Source organism: Populus trichocarpa, chromosome 1 (genome assembly GCF_000002775.5).
Source record: "Populus trichocarpa isolate Nisqually-1 chromosome 1, P.trichocarpa_v4.1, whole genome shotgun sequence".
Lineage (NCBI taxonomy): Eukaryota > Viridiplantae > Streptophyta > Magnoliopsida > Malpighiales > Salicaceae > Populus > Populus trichocarpa.
This window is the reverse complement of record NC_037285.2, coordinates 11,857,317-11,874,752: the sequence shown is the minus strand read 5'-3', so window position 1 is coordinate 11,874,752 and position 17,436 is coordinate 11,857,317. Positions and strand designations below refer to the sequence as shown.

The window sequence follows — 17,436 nt, the reverse complement described above, 5'->3', positions numbered from 1 at the left end:
GGAAAATAGTTCTTAAATTCATAAAAAAATAAATTAATATGATGAATAAGAAGGGTGTCCAGCATGGCATGCATATTGATGCGATGCAGTAATGGTTAGTGGTGATCAGGTTTCTTTAATTCGTACTCTCTTTTATGATGATGAATTTATTCAAGGATTTTTCTGTTCTTTCTTGGAATGTAAGGGGAGCTGTTAATAGAGGAGGGAAACGACACTGTAAGGAGCTTGTTCGGAATTATCTTCCTACTTTTTTTTTTTGTTGTTGTTGGAGACTCATGTTTTTTTGTTGCTCAGGTCGAGAAATTTTGGAAGAATATCGGATCCTGTCCTGTGGCTATTTCCGAACACATAGTTTGATAAATAAATGAAAAAATAAAATAAAATGAAAATCAGCAACGTAGCCTGGGCATGCATATGCTCGCGCAAACAAGAGAGAGAATGACTTCTATAAATTGGTCAAACATTTCAAGCAAATGGAAACAACAACGCAGAATTACTTTTTGCTCATTTCAAGGCTAAAAACACGAGCCTGACTCAAACTCGGTTCTTATTTACATCCATCCTCAGGTGTATTTTTCTGAAGCACCAGCAGTAAGACATGTATATGTCGGGGAAAAAAAAAAAAATTCCCATTGACTGCAAGTATTAAGATGCATAATATCAAGCATACCAGGGGAAAACCTGTGTTTTCTTTTTATTCTTATTTCAAACTATGACTATGAACTCGCACCAAAAACACGTATTCTCTGTTCAACTGGAACCCGGCAGCACGGACAAGTAGCTTTCCCCTTCTTCCCGTAATTGCCACTGCAATTTGCACATATAACTTGGTGAGCACAAGGAAGTAAAACAATAGAGACTTCATCTTTCATACAAATCATGCATTTCCGGTCACAGTTGGCTCCTTTCTCGGATGAATTTTCCAGTTTCTCTATTTCATGAAGCAACCTCGCAATTGTTCCTCCTTGGGGCTTTGTCCTCTCAGACTTTCCTGATGGTAATGCATTTGATTGATAATTCAGCTCAGTGGACTCTGCAGCAGATTTCAGACGTGAAAACTCTTGTTCAAGTCTTTGGAGATCATCCTTGTGGCGCTGGAAGTCGATTTCTATCTTACGGCGCAGAGCATCCAGCTTCCTTTTATTCTCAGCCTCGGTCGCTTCCTTGGAGCATCTTTCCTCTTCCACTAGGGCCAAAGCCTGCTCTTTCGCCTTCACTTCGTGCCTCCACTTCACCTGTAATAATAAAATTGCAATGAATAACTGTTTCCCTACTAATGTTTAAGATGAGGTAGAATGCACCCATAAATTAAATCTGGAACCAAAAAACTGATAACTTAAAACTTGCTCCAAAACTGAGAAAAAAGGAAGCAGACAGGTTGCTAACTATATTAAACAGTCAGTTCTAAGACAGCTGGGGATCCCGAAAAGGCTGCTGAATAGATTCTTGAAGGAATACAGCCTACCTAATGGCGTAGTATGACCAAGAAAGAGAGTGTTGGAGACACAAGAATGATAAATTAATCTATAGTGTTACCACATGCAGATTGCAGCTTTCAAAATTAATCTACAGTGTTACCATATAGTCTGCTAAATAAACTAGAGAGTGCAACAAGGAATCAGTGCTCATTCACCAATCAAAATTTGATCACAAACCAAACCAAACAAACAGAAATAAATAGTTGAGAGTTTCAATCAAAACCATGGAAACAATTATGTCAAAGCATGAGGAAATGCATGCATAATCTCAAAACCCATAGTAAATAATTATGATAAATTGACCAATTTTGGAACATCAGATGCATCATAAAATATGAAATAAGGACAAGTAAAATAGATAAATATATGGATAATTGTGCATGATGTCACAAACAAGTAACAGCATATGAATAAATGTATAAAATTTGATTAATCATTAGGCTTCTCTAAAATCACATCACCACAGAAACAAAAGGATGATTTAGTAACCTTCAATGATTGAATTCTCACTCATTTTAATTTAGTAAACTGATAAAAGGAAAATGGACATTGCAGTCAATATCAAGCTTAAGAAGGTTGTGGAAGTTCTGTATCCAGGAAAATTTCCACTTTGGAGTGCATTTTGAGTGCCATGGCACCTAGCTGCTCGCACTGGCGTTGACTTGCATCCCCATGCAAGTTTGCACCAGTATTAGGGGCCATGCACTCTCAAAAAGCTTAAGAAACACGTACGCTTGCAAAGAAAGAATGCAGATAGGGCAAAGGGTATGCTAAAGATTAAGATGCTAGATTCTATTTATTTATTTATTTCATAAGATAATAATCAATTATTTTAGGAGGCAGACACTGGAAATCTTGAAAAGCTTTTGGCATCCCCTTCCTATTTTGAATAATGTTTAACTAAACTTTTTCCAAGTAATATTTTCTCATTTACAATGATAAGAGGAATGATAAAAGCTTCTTGAGAGTCTCCCAGTAGAGCCTTAATTTAAATTTATCAGTAATGACTCAAAACCTGTCTCTCCAACAATCTAACAATTTCCTCGCAGAGCAAGGCCTCACCTACATCACACCAAGTACAGTGATTAAATGTGCAATCATTTTCCATTAGCCTTGCACTTAAATCAACCAAAAGGTTTGCTTTCAAGACCAAAATTTAGCCATTGGGTCCAGTGTGACAACAATGAAGCATCATCTTTCTGCTGGTAGTGTATTTGCCTTCTCAATTCTACTAGATTTATGCAAGCCATTAAGGACACAAACAAATCATATTCAAATATTAGGACCTTATTTTTGCAATCCTAAATGAAGCCCATACCAAATTACTCACAGCTAGCCTAAAATGTCATTCACCTAAAGGAGTAGTAGTTCAATCAACTGAAGCAGATAAAAATAACAGATGGAACAAGATTGAAAAACATGGCTGTGGACTACCAAGCTATAAAGACCCTAAATTCTCCATCTTCAAACAAGTTGAGCTCTGAGATCAGATGCAGAGGACACAACATCAAAGGCAAAATTATTCTCTCAATAATGTTAAAAGTTGCACAAGACTATATAGTCTTCTGTTCTAAGAAACTCTAATCCCAATAATTTAGAGTCCCAATCAATTAATGGCAGGAATCATGTGACTGAATATAATATCTAGAGCTTTACAGTTTATGAGGTTAAACTTATGCTTTCACAAATGTGCATTTTTATCTTGCTATCTGATCACTACAGGAACAACAAACCACTTTGCTTTAACTAGTGAGCTTTATAAATCTGGAGGCCCATCTTTTGTCTTTCACTATTTTAAGGGTTTTTTTCCTTCTGTTGGGGGTTGGCGTGGGAGTTGAGTACTTCAATGATTTATCCTAAAACAATGCAGGCTAAGAGAAACTCATCAATCTAAGAATTCACCTTAACTTAAATTACAACATGAAAACCAAATATGTAGCAGGAAATCTTAATGGAGTTTGTCCATGTATGTGTGTAGTGGATTTAGGTATACAACACACCTCAGCTTCTTTCTGAGCATGCTCAATATTGGCCAAACATTGTTGCAACTCCTTGATATTCTCTTTCTCATCTGCAATCTCAGCCTGCAGCTTAGTTTTCTGTTTCTCCCAAGCCAAAAGCCTCTTCAGGCACTTTTTCTCCCTCTTCGCTACCTCTAAACATGTTGTTACTGACTCTGATGCACTTAACTTAGAAGCCTCCATCTCTGCCCTGATTTCTGCGTTCTCTGTCTCTAGCCGTCTCACAGCTGCATTTGCCCAGTCCACTTGACCACTAGCCTTCCTTAAAGCATTCTCCATCTCAGACAGCCTCTTCGCAGTTGAATCCTCCAGAGTCTGTTTCCCCTTCTTTAATCGCTGGGTCTCCTCTCTTTCCATCCTCAACATTTTAAGCTCTGTTAAATCACTACTAAGCTTTCTGGCAGCTTGCATTGCCTTCTGATGCGCCCACTCCTTCCGCTCCTTCACTTGTTTATCCAAATCCTTTATATGTTGAAGCAGGGTGACTATCATATCATCCTTCTGATCTTCTCCTACAAGCTCCTCATCAAGCTTCAAATTTTGAAGCTTGCTCAGCATTGAACTAATTCCTTCTTTGTTCTTTGAATCATGAGACTCCTCACCCTTCTTGATCATCCCTTCATCTGCCTTTGCAACTGAGGCAGCATCCCCACCTGCACTAACACTCACACAAGCCTGAACTTGCACCCGAGGTTGCATCTGCATCTGTTTCGAATTAGCTCTAAAACCAGCAGCAAACATTGCAACATTCCTTTTCAATAAAGACTTCATTGAAGGCGATAGATTAAACCTTTTAGGACACTCAATATCCTTTTGCAAAGTCATTTCTGCACTATATGAGAAAAACCCATCAGGTGAAAACTCTGATCCTCCCCCACTTCCAAACCCCCATCCTCCATGAAACCTACACAATGCTGGTGCCACCACACCAACCCCATTATCAACCCCACTAACACTCTCTACACTACCCTGAACATTACCACTCCCATTCCCCGGAAAACTCGTGACAGGAATTTCAAGCGCACTTGCTCTACCCACATGAAGATCACTCATCAACAAACACCACATAGCATCACCTTTACTAAAATGTGGCTTAACCTGTTGCAACAAACAAACCATACCCGCAAGGGAATACTCCTCTAATTGCCTTAAATCATTAAAAACAAGCTCCGTTTCATCTACATTTCCATTACTACTGCTACCACAATTATTACTATTCAAATAAGCCAATGAATTATGCAATATATTAGTCAGCACATCCATGCCGCCATAACAATACCCGTTACGCAAGATTGCCTTTAACGCAACATCCTCATCATAACCCAATCCAACAAGCTTAGAAATAGCTTCTTTATATAAGAATTCAAGATTTTTTAAAAGAATTTCTTCCAATTGCTCCTCAGTACAGTAGCCCCATCCGTTATCATCAAAATTAGAATTGGAGTTGTTGTTGTTGTTATGGGTTGGATCGTGAAGACCAAGATGGTACGCTAAAGGTTTGAGACCCGATTCAAGTAGGGTTTTGGCATAAATACAGGGATCGAATTCAGTGTATTTGGCAGGGCGGGGCACCCTCCGATTTGCACGGACATGTTTTTCTCTAGCAGTGCAGCCCATATAGATTTATTTATAGATAGATAGACAGAATAAAAAACAGTATGGAAAGATTGAATAGAGAGATAGATATACGTGAAAACAAGAATTAGATTAGGAATATTTGCAAACAGAGAGAGAAAGAAAGAAAGACTTACAGGAGGAGGTGGTGGTGGAGATTGGGGAGTTGTTTGGTGGTTGTCTGGGGTGAGTTTGGTGATTTTTGAGTGTGCGTGTTTGAGAGAGAGAGTGATGAGGAGGGGAGGGGAGGGCATGCAGGTAGCTAAGGGGTATTTTTTCTAAGTGAGTACGAGATTACGAGGGTGATTTTCAAACTTTTGTTTTTGAAAAAAAAATATTTTAATATTTTTTTATTCTAATGCATCAAAACAATAAAAATATTAAAAATATATTGAAAATTACGGTTTAACCGTTCTCCCAAAAGAGACCATTGTTGATTGGGGTTGTAGCTACTAGCTTGTAAAACATTCGGTGGATTGTTTCAAAAAAAAAAAAAAGGTTATGGGAGGTCTCAAATTAATCCTTTAACTATCAAGTAATTCTCAATTTAGTTCTTATTAGATTTTTTTCTCAATTTAGTATATTTCTTGGTTTCGATAAAAATAGACTATCCATGTTGAAAATAAAGCATTTATGAAAATTTAACAATATACAATATCACATGCGATCTTAATCTTGTGATAAGAAAAGGTAATATAATTAAGAAAAACAAAAGGGTTTGGGCAATCCACTGTTGCATCTTCTATTCACGCAGAGAATTGCACTGTGGATTCGCACAGTGCAATTCATGATTTTTCTTGTCTGCCTCTTGCTCTGGGTTGGCTCAATAACGTTGGATTGGTGGCTGGTTCTTTGGAGATTATGGTCGGTTGCTTCACGCTGGCTTCAGAAAGGAGACGACCGCATTGTAACGTTTGGAGTCGAGGATTTTTTGTCGACTTCTATCCCTTTTTTTAGTATGCTCTGATGAACCTGTGGCCTTCGGGCTCTTGATCGGCTCAAATTTCCTACCAGTCGAGGTCTGCTTCTGACGATTTTGTGGGACCTATTATGTTCCTTTTTAAGGTCTGCTAGCTGTTCGTTTTATGACAAGTACCCATCTTTCCTCTGTGTCCTTGTCGGATTAGAGCTGGAAATGGTTGTGTTTGAGGAGATTTCGTATTCTGACTGTGAAGTTTCTGTTGGAACCAAACCAGGTATGTGGCACAGGAATTACACAGTTTTTAAACCCTTTTACAATCATTATATATGAGCAACTTTCTCATTTTTAACCCCATTTCCTTGCCATGTTTCTTGGATGTTGTGTTGCTTACATCCCCTCTTCTTCTGTCTCTGGTTGTGGTTGCAGTCTCTATAAAAGCCTCTATTAAGCTCTTTTCCATTCTAACTTTGGTGGTTTTAGGTTCTTTCATGCTTCTTTTGGATTTTAGATTGTCATGATTCGGACGCTTACACAATTTGCATGCTTCCTTTGGCTACTGATTCTGAATCATTTCTTTCTTGGTGATTTGTTTTGTCAGAAAAGCTACAGAGGATTGATACACTTTACAACGGTGTTGTATTAAGATGAACTTCACTGAAGCATTTTGGGCTGTTTAATGATCCGCTGGTCTTCCAAGGCATGTGCTTGGGCATGATTTTGAAATAAAAAATTGCAGAAAACCGCCATGTTTAAGACTTTTTAGTCTCTTTTTGATACCTCAAACAATAGATGCAGTAGTTTTCATCATTTTGCTGAGCAATTATTTCATGTTCCATCGTTGTCAGCTTATGGGTCTGATTATATCATGAATTTGTTGAGAAACTTTGCATGTTTTTTTCTTTATTGCCTTTTTTATTTTTTTGGCATCTTCACTGTCATGGATTTTCCTGTTCTTACACAAACTGTAGACATAGCATAGTAAAATTTACATCCTATATGTTTTTGCGGTTATAAATTCCTTTGATAAAAAATTAATTTTTTTATTTTAAATTAATTTTTTAATATGTTTAGATTGTTTTGATGAGTTGAAGTTTAAAATAAATTTTAAATAATAAAAAAAATTTATTTAGATGTATTTTTAAATAAAAAATCCTTTAAAAAATAATTGCTACCAAAATATCAAATTAATTCTTAGACCCCATTTATTTTTGTATTTTAAAAGTACTTTTAAAAAAATTTGAATTTTTTTTATCTTTATCTTTATTTTAAATATTTTTTTATATTTTCAGATCGTTTTGATGTGCTGATGTAAAAATAATTTTTTTAAATAAAAAAATAATTTTAATATATTTTTTTAAAACATAATTTAAAAAATAAGTAAGACACTTCGAATTAATCTCAAAGTAATTTTATTAACTTCGAAGAGTCGGGAAGGACGTCTACAAGTCTAGAATATAGAAGATAAAACCCAAAAAAAAAAAATGAAAAATATGGATAGATACTGGGAGACCTTAAGAAGTCAGGAGGTAAAACATCCTTAAAAAGTTGATTTTTCGTTACATGTGATGTCATTGATCAAACAAGACGTCACGCCAAAATCTTTTTTTTTTTTTTTTGTATCTTATCCAGTTTTAATTTTAATAATTAATCACAAATTCAATCTTTTCGCCTCACTCAAGGTGTGAAATATTGAACAAAATTAATAAATTATACTATAATCAAAACCATTTTTAATTAATAAAAATTAAAAACAAAACATCCGTTGTTCTTGTTATCTAAATACATATTACTAGTAGTTGCTTTCCATCTACATTAATATATTTAATTTAATTATTCTTCAAATTAGATAAATGATATTTATATAAATGTAGTCGTAGTAACAAAATCTAATACAAATTATTAATGAGAAGTAAACGAAGTCCACATATACAGCCCCTTAGCGAACTCCCTCAAGATCACCATAGCCATGGCCGTGAAAACCAGCAAAAAACAAGACCCATCGCCTGCTTTTTTAGAAACAGTGGATGAAATCATGAGACTCTATAAATCACTGCCGTCACGACCCTCCATTGAAGAAGTTGAAGCAGCCATTTCTGTGATCAAGACTGTCAACAATGAAGAGCAGGCAAGGCTTGATGATATTGCAGAGCTAGACTGTCCTCAAGATGTCCCACAGGAGCTCTTCTCCGTGCTACAACAAGCGAGAAAGACCGTGGTGTTGTTTCAAAGCCATGAACAGAGAAAAGAGGCTCTTTACTTGGTTGAAGTTGACAAGATGTTTGAGAACTTCGATGGGTTGATACAAAGAGTTTCTTTGTTGGTTTCTGGGGATACCCACAAGGAGAAACTGATTTCTGTCAGTGAGTCAGTTGAAAAAACTGAGAAAGAAAGTGTGGTTAGTGATGAAAGTTTGATCAAGAAAAGAGAGGATGGAGAATCGGATAAAGATGGCTTCAAGGATTTGGTGAAGAGCTCTTCCACAAAGGCTGCTTTCTTTTCGGGTAATCTTTAATGTTTCTTTGCTGCTTGGTTTCTTTGGAGTTTGTATATGCATACACATGAAGATTGTAGAATCCGGGTATTCAAAGACAAACTCTATTGATTACTTAAATTCTTGAAATGCTTACTTGTTCAAAATATTAAAAATGGGAAAACAAAATTAAACTTGTCTTCATTTCAGTTGCATATATGGAAATTCAAGAATTTTTCAGAAATGAAGTTTTGCTTCCCATTTGATGTGATTATTCAAAAGAATATTGAGCTGGAATAGGCAAAGAAGAAGGTGTGTGTATTCTAAGATTTAAGAGTCATTAATCACTTGTAATTTATTAATTCTTTGGTCTAATTCTAACATGACATTTTGAATCTTTAAATTTGTGATGTTGAAATATTCGTGTTAAATTCTGCTTGAATAGTTCTCTTTATAGTTGATGCCCTGGATAGCCAGCTAAAAGAGGTGCACTCACCCTTCTTGATTGTGATTGCAGGTTTAGTGTGAGGTTAAAACTAGTAAGAGCAGACCAGAAAACAATTTTTTGTTGAAAATAATATTCTTATTTTGTTTCGTTTTATTCTCTAATGTTATGGTATTCTTGGTTTTTTTTCTACAATTCTTTAATCTTTGTATTCAAAAGTTTTTTATTCCTTAATTCTACGTGTGGATATTGGAGCATTACAGGTGAAGTGAACTCTGAGAAGCTGAGTCTGATGAAGGTGGCAGCAGTCATAGAAAAATCTGCAAATACTGGCGCTGTAGTTCTTGATCTTAGAGGCAAGTTGATGGATCAAATTGAGTGGCTTCCTCTGTCAATTGGGAAATTATTGTTCATTACTGAATTGGACTTGTCTGAAAACCGAATCATGGCACTTCCATCCACCATTAATGGCCTCAAAGCCTTGACAAAGTTGGACGTCCACTCCAACCAACTAATAAACCTTCCTGGGTCATTTGGAGAGCTAATCAATCTGACCGATCTTGATCTCCGGGCAAACAGGTTAAGATCACTGCCAGCTTCTTTTGTGAAGTTGACAAAACTTGAAAATCTTGATTTGAGTTCAAATCAGTTCACTCAATTGCCAGAGACTGTTGGGAGTTTGACCAGCTTGAAGATACTAAACGTGGATACAAATGAACTTGAGGAGGTTCCTTACACAATTGGAAGTTGCACGTCACTAGTGGAACTGAGATTAGATTTCAATGAGCTCAGAGCACTTCCTGAGGCAATCGGAAAGCTTGATTGTTTGGAGATTCTTGCTTTGCACTATAACAGAATTAGAGGGTTACCTACAACGATGGGCCATCTTTCCAACTTGAGGGAACTTGATGTAAGCTTCAATGAACTAGAATCCATACCTGAAAACCTGTGCTTTGCAGAAAATCTCAAGAAATTGAATGTTGCCAATAACTTTGCGGATCTAAGATCTTTACCGCGAAATATTGGAAACCTCGAATTGCTTGAGGAGTTGGATATAAGTGACGATCAGATAAGAGTCTTGCCAGATTCTTTTAGGCTCTTGTCAAAATTGAGAGTTTTTCGTGCTGATGAAACTCCATTGGAAATCCCACCAAGACAAGTAACTATTTTGGGCGCTCAGGTAATGTTTGATGAACAGCTTTGGCTTACCAATCACTAAACTTTTACCTGTTTCTTAAATGATACTAACTTATTCAACTTTCCCTCATCAGGCTGTTGTTCAGTTCATGGCCGACCTTGTTAACAAGAGAGACGCAAACACTCAATTGTCAAAGAAGAAGAAGAAGAAGGGGTTTTGGCACAGGGTCATCTCAATCCTTTGGCCTTTCAGGAGCAGCTAAGCCATGCAGTTGACAAAACACTTGAAGTTATATGTTTAGCCTTGATGTGCATAGATTTATATATCATTCCTTAAGACCGCGCTGGTTTTGCTTGGTTCTAGTGTAATGAGAAAAAAAAAAAAAGCTCTCTCTATATATATATTATGTGAAACAAAAGTCATCGAGTAATGACAAAATATTGATTTAATTCGTTGCCCTACCTTGCGACCATTAATGACAGCTATCCCAAACCTGCTAAGTTTTGAATCTAATGAGAATTCTGAATCTTAAACGATTACCATTATCAATAATGAAGCCACTTCCCTTCGTCTATATCGGCCTCTCGTCGAACTTGATCCCAGGCAAGGTGGGAGTCTTTCTACGTATGAAACATTTGTGAACTGTCGCCCTCCCATCTACGCCTTGTTTTTCTTTTCTTGAGTTGTTTGTAAACTGGAGAGGGTACGTTTATCCCTAGATAAACATTGTTGCTGCCATGTTGTAATTATTTAATTTAATGCAAATGTCAATTATATTGAGAATTCTCTGAGAGCAACTTCTATGTTTTTATGGTCATATACATATTGGACAGACCTAGAAAGTGCTTGTGGATCTTCTTCTTCTTCTTTTTCTTTTTTTTTAGTTTAACGTAGGTGTCCGGGCCAGCTTCCACGCACCTCGACTAATCCCACGGACCCTGAAGTTAACGACCATGTAAGCCTCCAGTGGCCATCATATGAGCAACCACAGGACTCGAACCTGAGACCACAGAGGGAGCAAACATCTTAGTTCCAAGCATTTACCACTAGATCACCATCTAGATGGTTATCTTCTTCTTCTTCTTCTTGTTAAAGATGGAGTGTCGATTAGATACTGAATTAGATACTGAATGAGGTTAGCCAATTAAACTACTTCTAAATATCAACTTTATTATTTAATAATAATAATAATAAGTTCAATGTGCAAAAATTCTCTCATTTTTATTATTAGATAAGATACTTGAGATCATAATTTTCTTAATCGTCAAACTTTTCAATCCATGTAGATGTGGGACAATTACTTCCTAATTTTCCATATCTTTTCTTTTTTGAACGAGCAGTGCATGCCAGGTTATGTATTAATAATTCTTAGAGGTGTAGTTTAACTGGTCAGATCCTAGGTTTGTTCTCTAGAGATCATCAGTTCGAGTCTCACAAATCTCAGGGTCACTAGAGGTTTACATGGTCATTAATTTCAGAACTCGTGAGATTAGTCGAGGTGCAGACAAGCTGATCCAAACACCCATGTTAATAAAAAAAATATTAATGGTAAATTATATTGAAATGTAATGAAGGGATCATATTAAAAATATTTTTTTAAGTACAAGCATCAACCATATATACAATTACTATTGTGTAGTTTGAAAAGGGCAATTGAAATTCTATAAATGTAATTGATTAAAGCAATTAAAATGAATAATGCAATTATTGTCTGTATGCATGCGATGGATATCCTCATATCAAAATTTCTTTTACCTCTTGTAAAATTCAGATTGAATAACGATTCTATTTTTTCAGTATGACCTTTCGTAGGACTAGCATTAAATACAGCATAGCATTAGAAGTAAAAACAATGTTACTATTCCTTATTCTAAAAGAAATATATATATATATATATATATATATATATATATATATATATATATATATATATATATATATATGGGAAGCAAAAAAACCTGGGCCAGGCCCGATTATATTTCTTCAAAGTCCTACCCGGAGAATGGCTTGAGGCTTTTAGGCTTCAGCAGGTGAGCAAGGCAAAGGGCGAGCGATCCCTCGCAACGCAAACAAAGGTCAGTCAGAATCCTCCTTTTGCTCTCTTGATTTTATATCCCTGATTTTGTCGGTGTATTGAGATTGAATTCCTGTTTATTTTACCCTTTCGCTCTGGTTGTCGGAATGTTTTTTTTTTGAAAAATTACAAATATTTTTCTTGATGACTATAATTAAAAACAGTGAAAAGTAGCTGAATGAGAATTTTCTTAGTGTATGTGCACTATTGAATGAGAATCTCTTCAGTTCTGTTTTGTTTCTAGTTTTTATATTATCAATCAGACAGGCAGCCATTTGCAAGTTCACATGACTTTGGCATAAGCATATCTTTCTGCAAGGTGGTTATCAATGGATTTATATTTCTTTGCCACTTCCCTGGCTAGCTACTATCTTTGCATCCCTTTTGGGATTGCTTCTTCTAAATTAATTGTGGCTCTAATTTCACTGTTTACCTCAACATTGTTTTGTTTTTCTGCACCTCCAGGTTGCCTTAAATTTTTTATTTGTCTCCTGAAATTACAGGATTATTATGGCTGAAAGCTCAATAATTTCTGATCAAAAGGTAGAAGCTTTGGCAAAGAAAGGCATGGATCGGATAAAAAAGGTGTATGTTTGGGACATGGATGAGACCCTTATATTGCTCAAGTCTTTGCTGAACGGGACTTATGCACAGGGTTTCAATGGCTTAAAGGATGTGCAGAAGGGAATAGAAATTGGTAAGATGTGGGAGAAGCACATTCTTCAAATCTGCGATGATTTATTCTTCTATGAACAAGTGAGTTTCCCTTCTTCTTCTCGTTAGCTTTTCTTGATTTGCATGTTGTCCAATTATATTTGGGTTTCTAGTACAAAGCTGGATGGTTTTGTTTTAAACTTCTTAATGATGACTATGATTAACTATTTGCCAAATTTTCAAAATGCAGGTAGAGAACTACAATAAGCCTTTTCTTGATGCCATGAGTCAGTATGATGATGGGCTTGATCTTTCTAATTATGATTTCAACCAAGATGGATTTAGTCCTCCTTCTGATGATGTAAACAAAAAAAAGCTAGCGTACAGACACCGAGCCATAGCCAACAAGTACAAACAGGTACTTTTAATAGATAATTATCAAGCGTGAGTTCATTATTCCATTTTATATCTGCTCCATGCAAGTAATGATGATCATACCAACCTAAGTGAAATTCTGAAAATGAAATTGGCTGCTTTGTAATTACTTTTTGTTCATTACTGCTGTATGAACCTAGATGTAAGAAGGGCTTTTAAAGGTTGTGCTGCAAAAAGTCGGCTGCTTTTGTTTGTCTTGTTAGGTGTTTGTTTGACTGCAAAGCCTTTAACCCTCACTAGCAGTTTGTCATGAAATATAAATGCTGACTCTGTAGCACTATGTTATAATCATATAGTATGTTAATTCTCTGAGTTCAATGCATTTGTGTTATATGTAAGTTCACATTGTATGTTGTGTTCTTAAGAAAGGTAATCATTGAAAGATGGAGATTTAAATTGTTACCCGTTTATTATAATGACATTGTTTCACAAACTGTCAGAGTGTAGAGATTATATATCATAATATGGAACTCTTACAGTCTTAATCTGGACCAATGTCTGAATTTGATTGTGGGGTTATGGATGTGATACAAGTATCTGAACAAATGCTCTATGTTAGGAAATTTGACCGTGGATTTAGCAAGCTTTAGTGACTTCCAATAGCTCAATATTTTTGGGGGCATGGGATGGTCATATAAGGTAGTTGAAATTTGCTGGCTTCTTTAACTTCCTTTCTGTTTCTATATGCAGTCTGCATTTTCTTCCATGTATTTCTAAGAAAAGCTATTTACTACATGCCAGTTATTTTAGATTTTCATGAATTGGAAATTGGAATATGAACAGGTGAAAAAGCTCACTTCTCTCTGAAATTTCAGGGTTTGCATAATATTCTTGATCAAGAGATGATCAATCTATGGGAGGAATTATATAATTTGACTGATGAATATACAGATAGATGGCTCTCTTCAGGTATATGGATTCTCCATTTGTGACTGCTGGCAAATGTAATCGTTTCTTTATTGCTTTAACTGGGGGGACTTGGTACTGGACTGTTATCTTATTCTTGTTGCTGTTTTGAAATATTGTTATTTCCTGTTATTCTTTTTGAGGTCCTCTGAAGATGGCTGACATAAAAGAAAAGGAAAGGAAAACTAGAACATGAGTACTAAGGAAAAGAAAATAAAGCGTTTATTAATTCTATGCTGTAAAAATAACCAGAAAGAGATGTAAACAAGGACCTAGTAATCTAATATCCTGATGCCAGATTGCTTAATCTTGCATTTTTAGGCTTTCAAAGTTTTCTCCAATGACTTTGGTGACAGCATAAATGATTGTCATAGCAATATCAAGACCACTTGAATGTAATCCATTAAAAATTGCATTGTTGATTGCTCCTTTCTGGTGATTTCAAACATACTTTTATATCCTTTGATGATCTGTAAGTGGTACTCTGTCTTGCTTTGGTGTCTGAGATGAGCTTGCTAGCAGTATTCTTGTATATTCATCACACTCTTACTCATATTATCATCTGTCACAAATCTAGCGCGGGCTTTCTTGGAACAGTGTTCTGGCTGGAAGGAAGACCCTACTCGTTGTCTTGCCTCTACTGATGGGATCATCAATCACACCGATGCCAAGTTTGAGCCCATTAATGTTTTAGTGACTTCTGGATCATTGATACCCAGCCTCGTAAAATGTTTACTTTTTCGACTTGACAATTCAATAGCACATGAAAATGGTCAGCATCCCTTGTCTCATCTATATATATATTTTATGTCTATTGCCATAATTGGTGTTTGAATTAGCCAGCTTCATTTCAGCATTCTTTTGAACTAAGAATGCAATACATTTTTTCCAATCATATGTCAGGTGGATGGTCAAATTATATATTGTTTTTTCCCCATAAGAAAACATTGGTGCCTATCCTAGGTGATGCTGAAGTTTTATCCAAATGAGAATTTGGGTGGCATTCTAGATTAGAATTAAATGAACTGTTGAATTAATTTATTTGTTGTTTCACCTCTCCTAAATCACACGGTGGAGGAAATCTTACTATATACAGAAATGGTTGAACTTTTGATAACTTAGTTTTGTGCTTGTTTATGCTGAATTGCTTGTGGTCACTATTTGGTATCCTCAGAAGATGATATCTCTATTTCCTGTCTTGGGATTTGAGTTCTAAGACTAAAAGCTTTATCCTTCTATGGATATTAATACTTTCAAGAATTTTTCTGAGGTTTCAACTAACTTGTTTCATTTGTATTATGTCACAAATAAAGTATGTTCAAAAGTTGCATCCCATGTTTGCTAAAGAGATAGACAAAGGAGTTTTTTATTTTTTTCTAATATAGAATAAACTACTTTCTATAATTTCTAATTTGGCTCCTCTGTAACAAAAAAAAAAAAACAAATGGCTACACCACTGTTAGCAATGATGCTGTGTGCTGAAATTTGTCACTGCATCTTCTTACTGAATTACCTTCTTTTATAGTGCAATGTCTTGAAAGTTGGGGAAACTAGATGAACCGTGCAATTTAGATGTTATTGAGCTAGCAATTCCTGCAGTACTTTACAAGCACAAGACATTCCTATTACGGAATTTCCATTATTTTGTCTTTGAAGTCAGTTCAATTGACTTTCAGTTAAGAGCTGAATTTGAAGCTCAACTGATAATAGATAAACCTGTTGAGGTTGTGATTCAATTAGATGGTGTCAACACACATTGTTATAACTTCAGCAAAACCTTGAATGAGAACCTAGGGCAAGGTATTTTGGGATTAGTGGGGAAAATTAGAATGAGATCAGATGCACTGAGTTTTTTCCTTCATGACATGTTCTTTTGGTTTGCCATTCCTAAAGAAACACACAAAATAGATTGACCCTTTTACGGCCTTGTTTTTGTTGTCTTGAGGTAATTGCACTTCTGGTTTTTCATCTTGCAACATTTCATGATAGGGTTTAAACCCTGTGTTTACACTGCACAGATAAACAACCTTCAATTCTTGTTAGGTGAACAGATTTTTGATGGGTGCTAAAAATGCCTGATTAAGCATGTGGGAAAAGCTAACCTGAAGAATGTGATATAGTTTTTCCAGCTGATATAATTTTATTCTAGATATTTACTCAAATGAATATATTCTCATTATTATTAATTCTTTCCCATCTTCACTTAATTGCTTGAATACATCTAGTTAATTTCCTTTCTTTCCATTACTTTATATTAGTTACGATAGCAGGCCTGAGACAAAGTGCTCTGTTGTTTCAGTCTACAGCTCATGGGAAGTGGGAAAACCTCAATGTTTTCAGTGGATCAAGGAACGATTTAATGGTCCAAATGTCCATTTTTGTGTAATTGGGGATGGATGGGAAGAGTGTGAAGGTGCACAGGCCATGCAATGGCCATTTGTCAAGATTGGTATGCACCCAGGTGGGGATCACCGTTTTCCAGGCCTTACGTTGAGAACTCTTGGCTACTACTTTGCTGTTGTGTACGGGGATCCTGATGCTGAAAATAATGAAGATGAATCATGACGTCATTTGCAAAATGTTATCTGTCCTGTCCTGTTCTGGATATTTTTTTGTGAAGTCGCAGAGGATTTCAATGTGGAATTCATGGACATTTAACCATATAGACATTGAATGTCCATAAGCGTGTCTAGGGAAAACTTTTTTGGCATTCCATGTCCTTGGTTTTTATGGTTAGAAAACACCCGGTTAGAATGATTCTCCATTGATAAATTCTCCTAGACGGCCTCGTCTTGTATAGATCGCATTGTATTGTGACGGCTGTTTTATATAAATCTTGCATGTGGTTGCAAATATTTTAACAGAAGTGTTTGTACAACGAGGCGATTTACAGTGTGGAATGGTGTAATCTTGCATTTTTAGTCTACTCACCAAAAAACAGGGTACTCTGCATATACAGAGATGCATGCAGAACAAAATCAAATGGACAGCTTTGTGGGATAGAGATTGCTCGACAGCGCCCCTTCCTTGTGTGATAGAGATTGGTCGACAGTGCCCCTTATCGAGTAAGATTGTGCAAGGACGACATTTGGGTCCCTTTAAAGAGATCAGGTGCATGGACACATTTTGTTATTTGTATTTTCTCTTCATGCAGTCCAGGCATCTCTAGTCTAGAATGTCAAAATATCTCAAGGACTCTGGTGTCAGGTCAGAAATAGTGACCGAGAAGTTACGTGCTCGCAATTTTGCCTGACTTCCCTGGCTAACTATCCCATATCT

General features: G+C 36.0%; 3 protein-coding genes across 5 annotated transcripts; 2 read left to right on the top strand and 1 right to left on the bottom strand.

Moving 5' to 3' along the window:
- Positions 1–474: 474 nt before the first annotated feature.
- Positions 475–5,394, bottom strand: LOC18094186 (MND1-interacting protein 1). The gene is made up of 2 exons (XM_006368361.3): positions 3,479–5,394; positions 475–1,235 (listed from the first exon to the last, which is right to left on the bottom strand). Exons 1-2 carry the CDS (start codon positions 5,114–5,116, stop codon positions 717–719), a joined length of 2,157 nt encoding a protein of 718 aa, XP_006368423.2. The 5' UTR covers positions 5,117–5,394; the 3' UTR covers positions 475–716.
- A 2,524-nt stretch (positions 5,395–7,918) lies between these two features.
- On the top strand, positions 7,919–10,549 carry LOC18094185 (plant intracellular Ras-group-related LRR protein 5). Of its 2 annotated transcripts, none has more exons than XM_024605265.2 (3): positions 7,919–8,536; positions 9,220–10,130; positions 10,222–10,549. In XM_024605265.2, exons 1-3 carry the CDS (start codon positions 8,002–8,004, stop codon positions 10,348–10,350), a joined length of 1,575 nt encoding a protein of 524 aa, XP_024461033.2. In that variant the 5' UTR covers positions 7,919–8,001; the 3' UTR covers positions 10,351–10,549. The 2 variants fall into 2 exon arrangements, with proteins under 2 accessions (XP_024461033.2, XP_006368422.3); XM_006368360.3 differs by having other exon boundaries at positions 7,920–8,536; positions 9,214–10,130.
- Positions 10,550–12,053: 1,504 nt separating this feature from the next.
- LOC18094184 (eyes absent homolog) lies at positions 12,054–17,023 on the top strand. Of its 2 annotated transcripts, none has more exons than XM_024596802.2 (6): positions 12,054–12,163; positions 12,666–12,918; positions 13,067–13,234; positions 14,067–14,160; positions 14,735–14,929; positions 16,457–17,023. In XM_024596802.2, the coding sequence occupies exons 2-6, from the start codon at positions 12,673–12,675 to the stop codon at positions 16,720–16,722; spliced, it is 969 nt and encodes a 322-aa protein (XP_024452570.1). In that variant the 5' UTR covers positions 12,054–12,163; positions 12,666–12,672; the 3' UTR covers positions 16,723–17,023. The 2 variants fall into 2 exon arrangements, with proteins under 2 accessions (XP_024452570.1, XP_006368421.2); XM_006368359.3 differs by lacking the exon at positions 12,054–12,163 and adding an exon at positions 12,220–12,481.
- The last annotated feature ends 413 nt before the right edge of the window (positions 17,024–17,436 follow it).

Excerpts from the sequence above, each read along its gene's own strand:
- LOC18094186 (XM_006368361.3), bottom strand. The coding sequence starts at position 5,116 with ATGGGCTGCACTGCTAGAGAAAAACATGTCCGTGCAAATCGGAGGGTG. Across the intron at positions 1,236-3,478 it reads ATGCTCAGAAAGAAGCTGAG|GTGAAGTGGAGGCACGAAGT; the intron begins GTGTGTTGTATA and ends TTATTATTACAG.
- LOC18094185 (XM_006368360.3), top strand. The coding sequence starts at position 8,002 with ATGGCCGTGAAAACCAGCAAAAAACAAGACCCATCGCCTGCTTTTTTA. Across the intron at positions 8,537-9,213 it reads AAAGGCTGCTTTCTTTTCGG|GTGAAGTGAACTCTGAGAAG; the intron begins GTAATCTTTAAT and ends GGAGCATTACAG. Across the intron at positions 10,131-10,221 it reads TAACTATTTTGGGCGCTCAG|GCTGTTGTTCAGTTCATGGC; the intron begins GTAATGTTTGAT and ends TTCCCTCATCAG.
- LOC18094184 (XM_024596802.2), top strand. The coding sequence starts at position 12,673 with ATGGCTGAAAGCTCAATAATTTCTGATCAAAAGGTAGAAGCTTTGGCA. Across the intron at positions 14,161-14,734 it reads AGATAGATGGCTCTCTTCAG|CGCGGGCTTTCTTGGAACAG; the intron begins GTATATGGATTC and ends TCACAAATCTAG. Across the intron at positions 14,930-16,456 it reads TTCAATAGCACATGAAAATG|TCTACAGCTCATGGGAAGTG; the intron begins GTCAGCATCCCT and ends CTGTTGTTTCAG.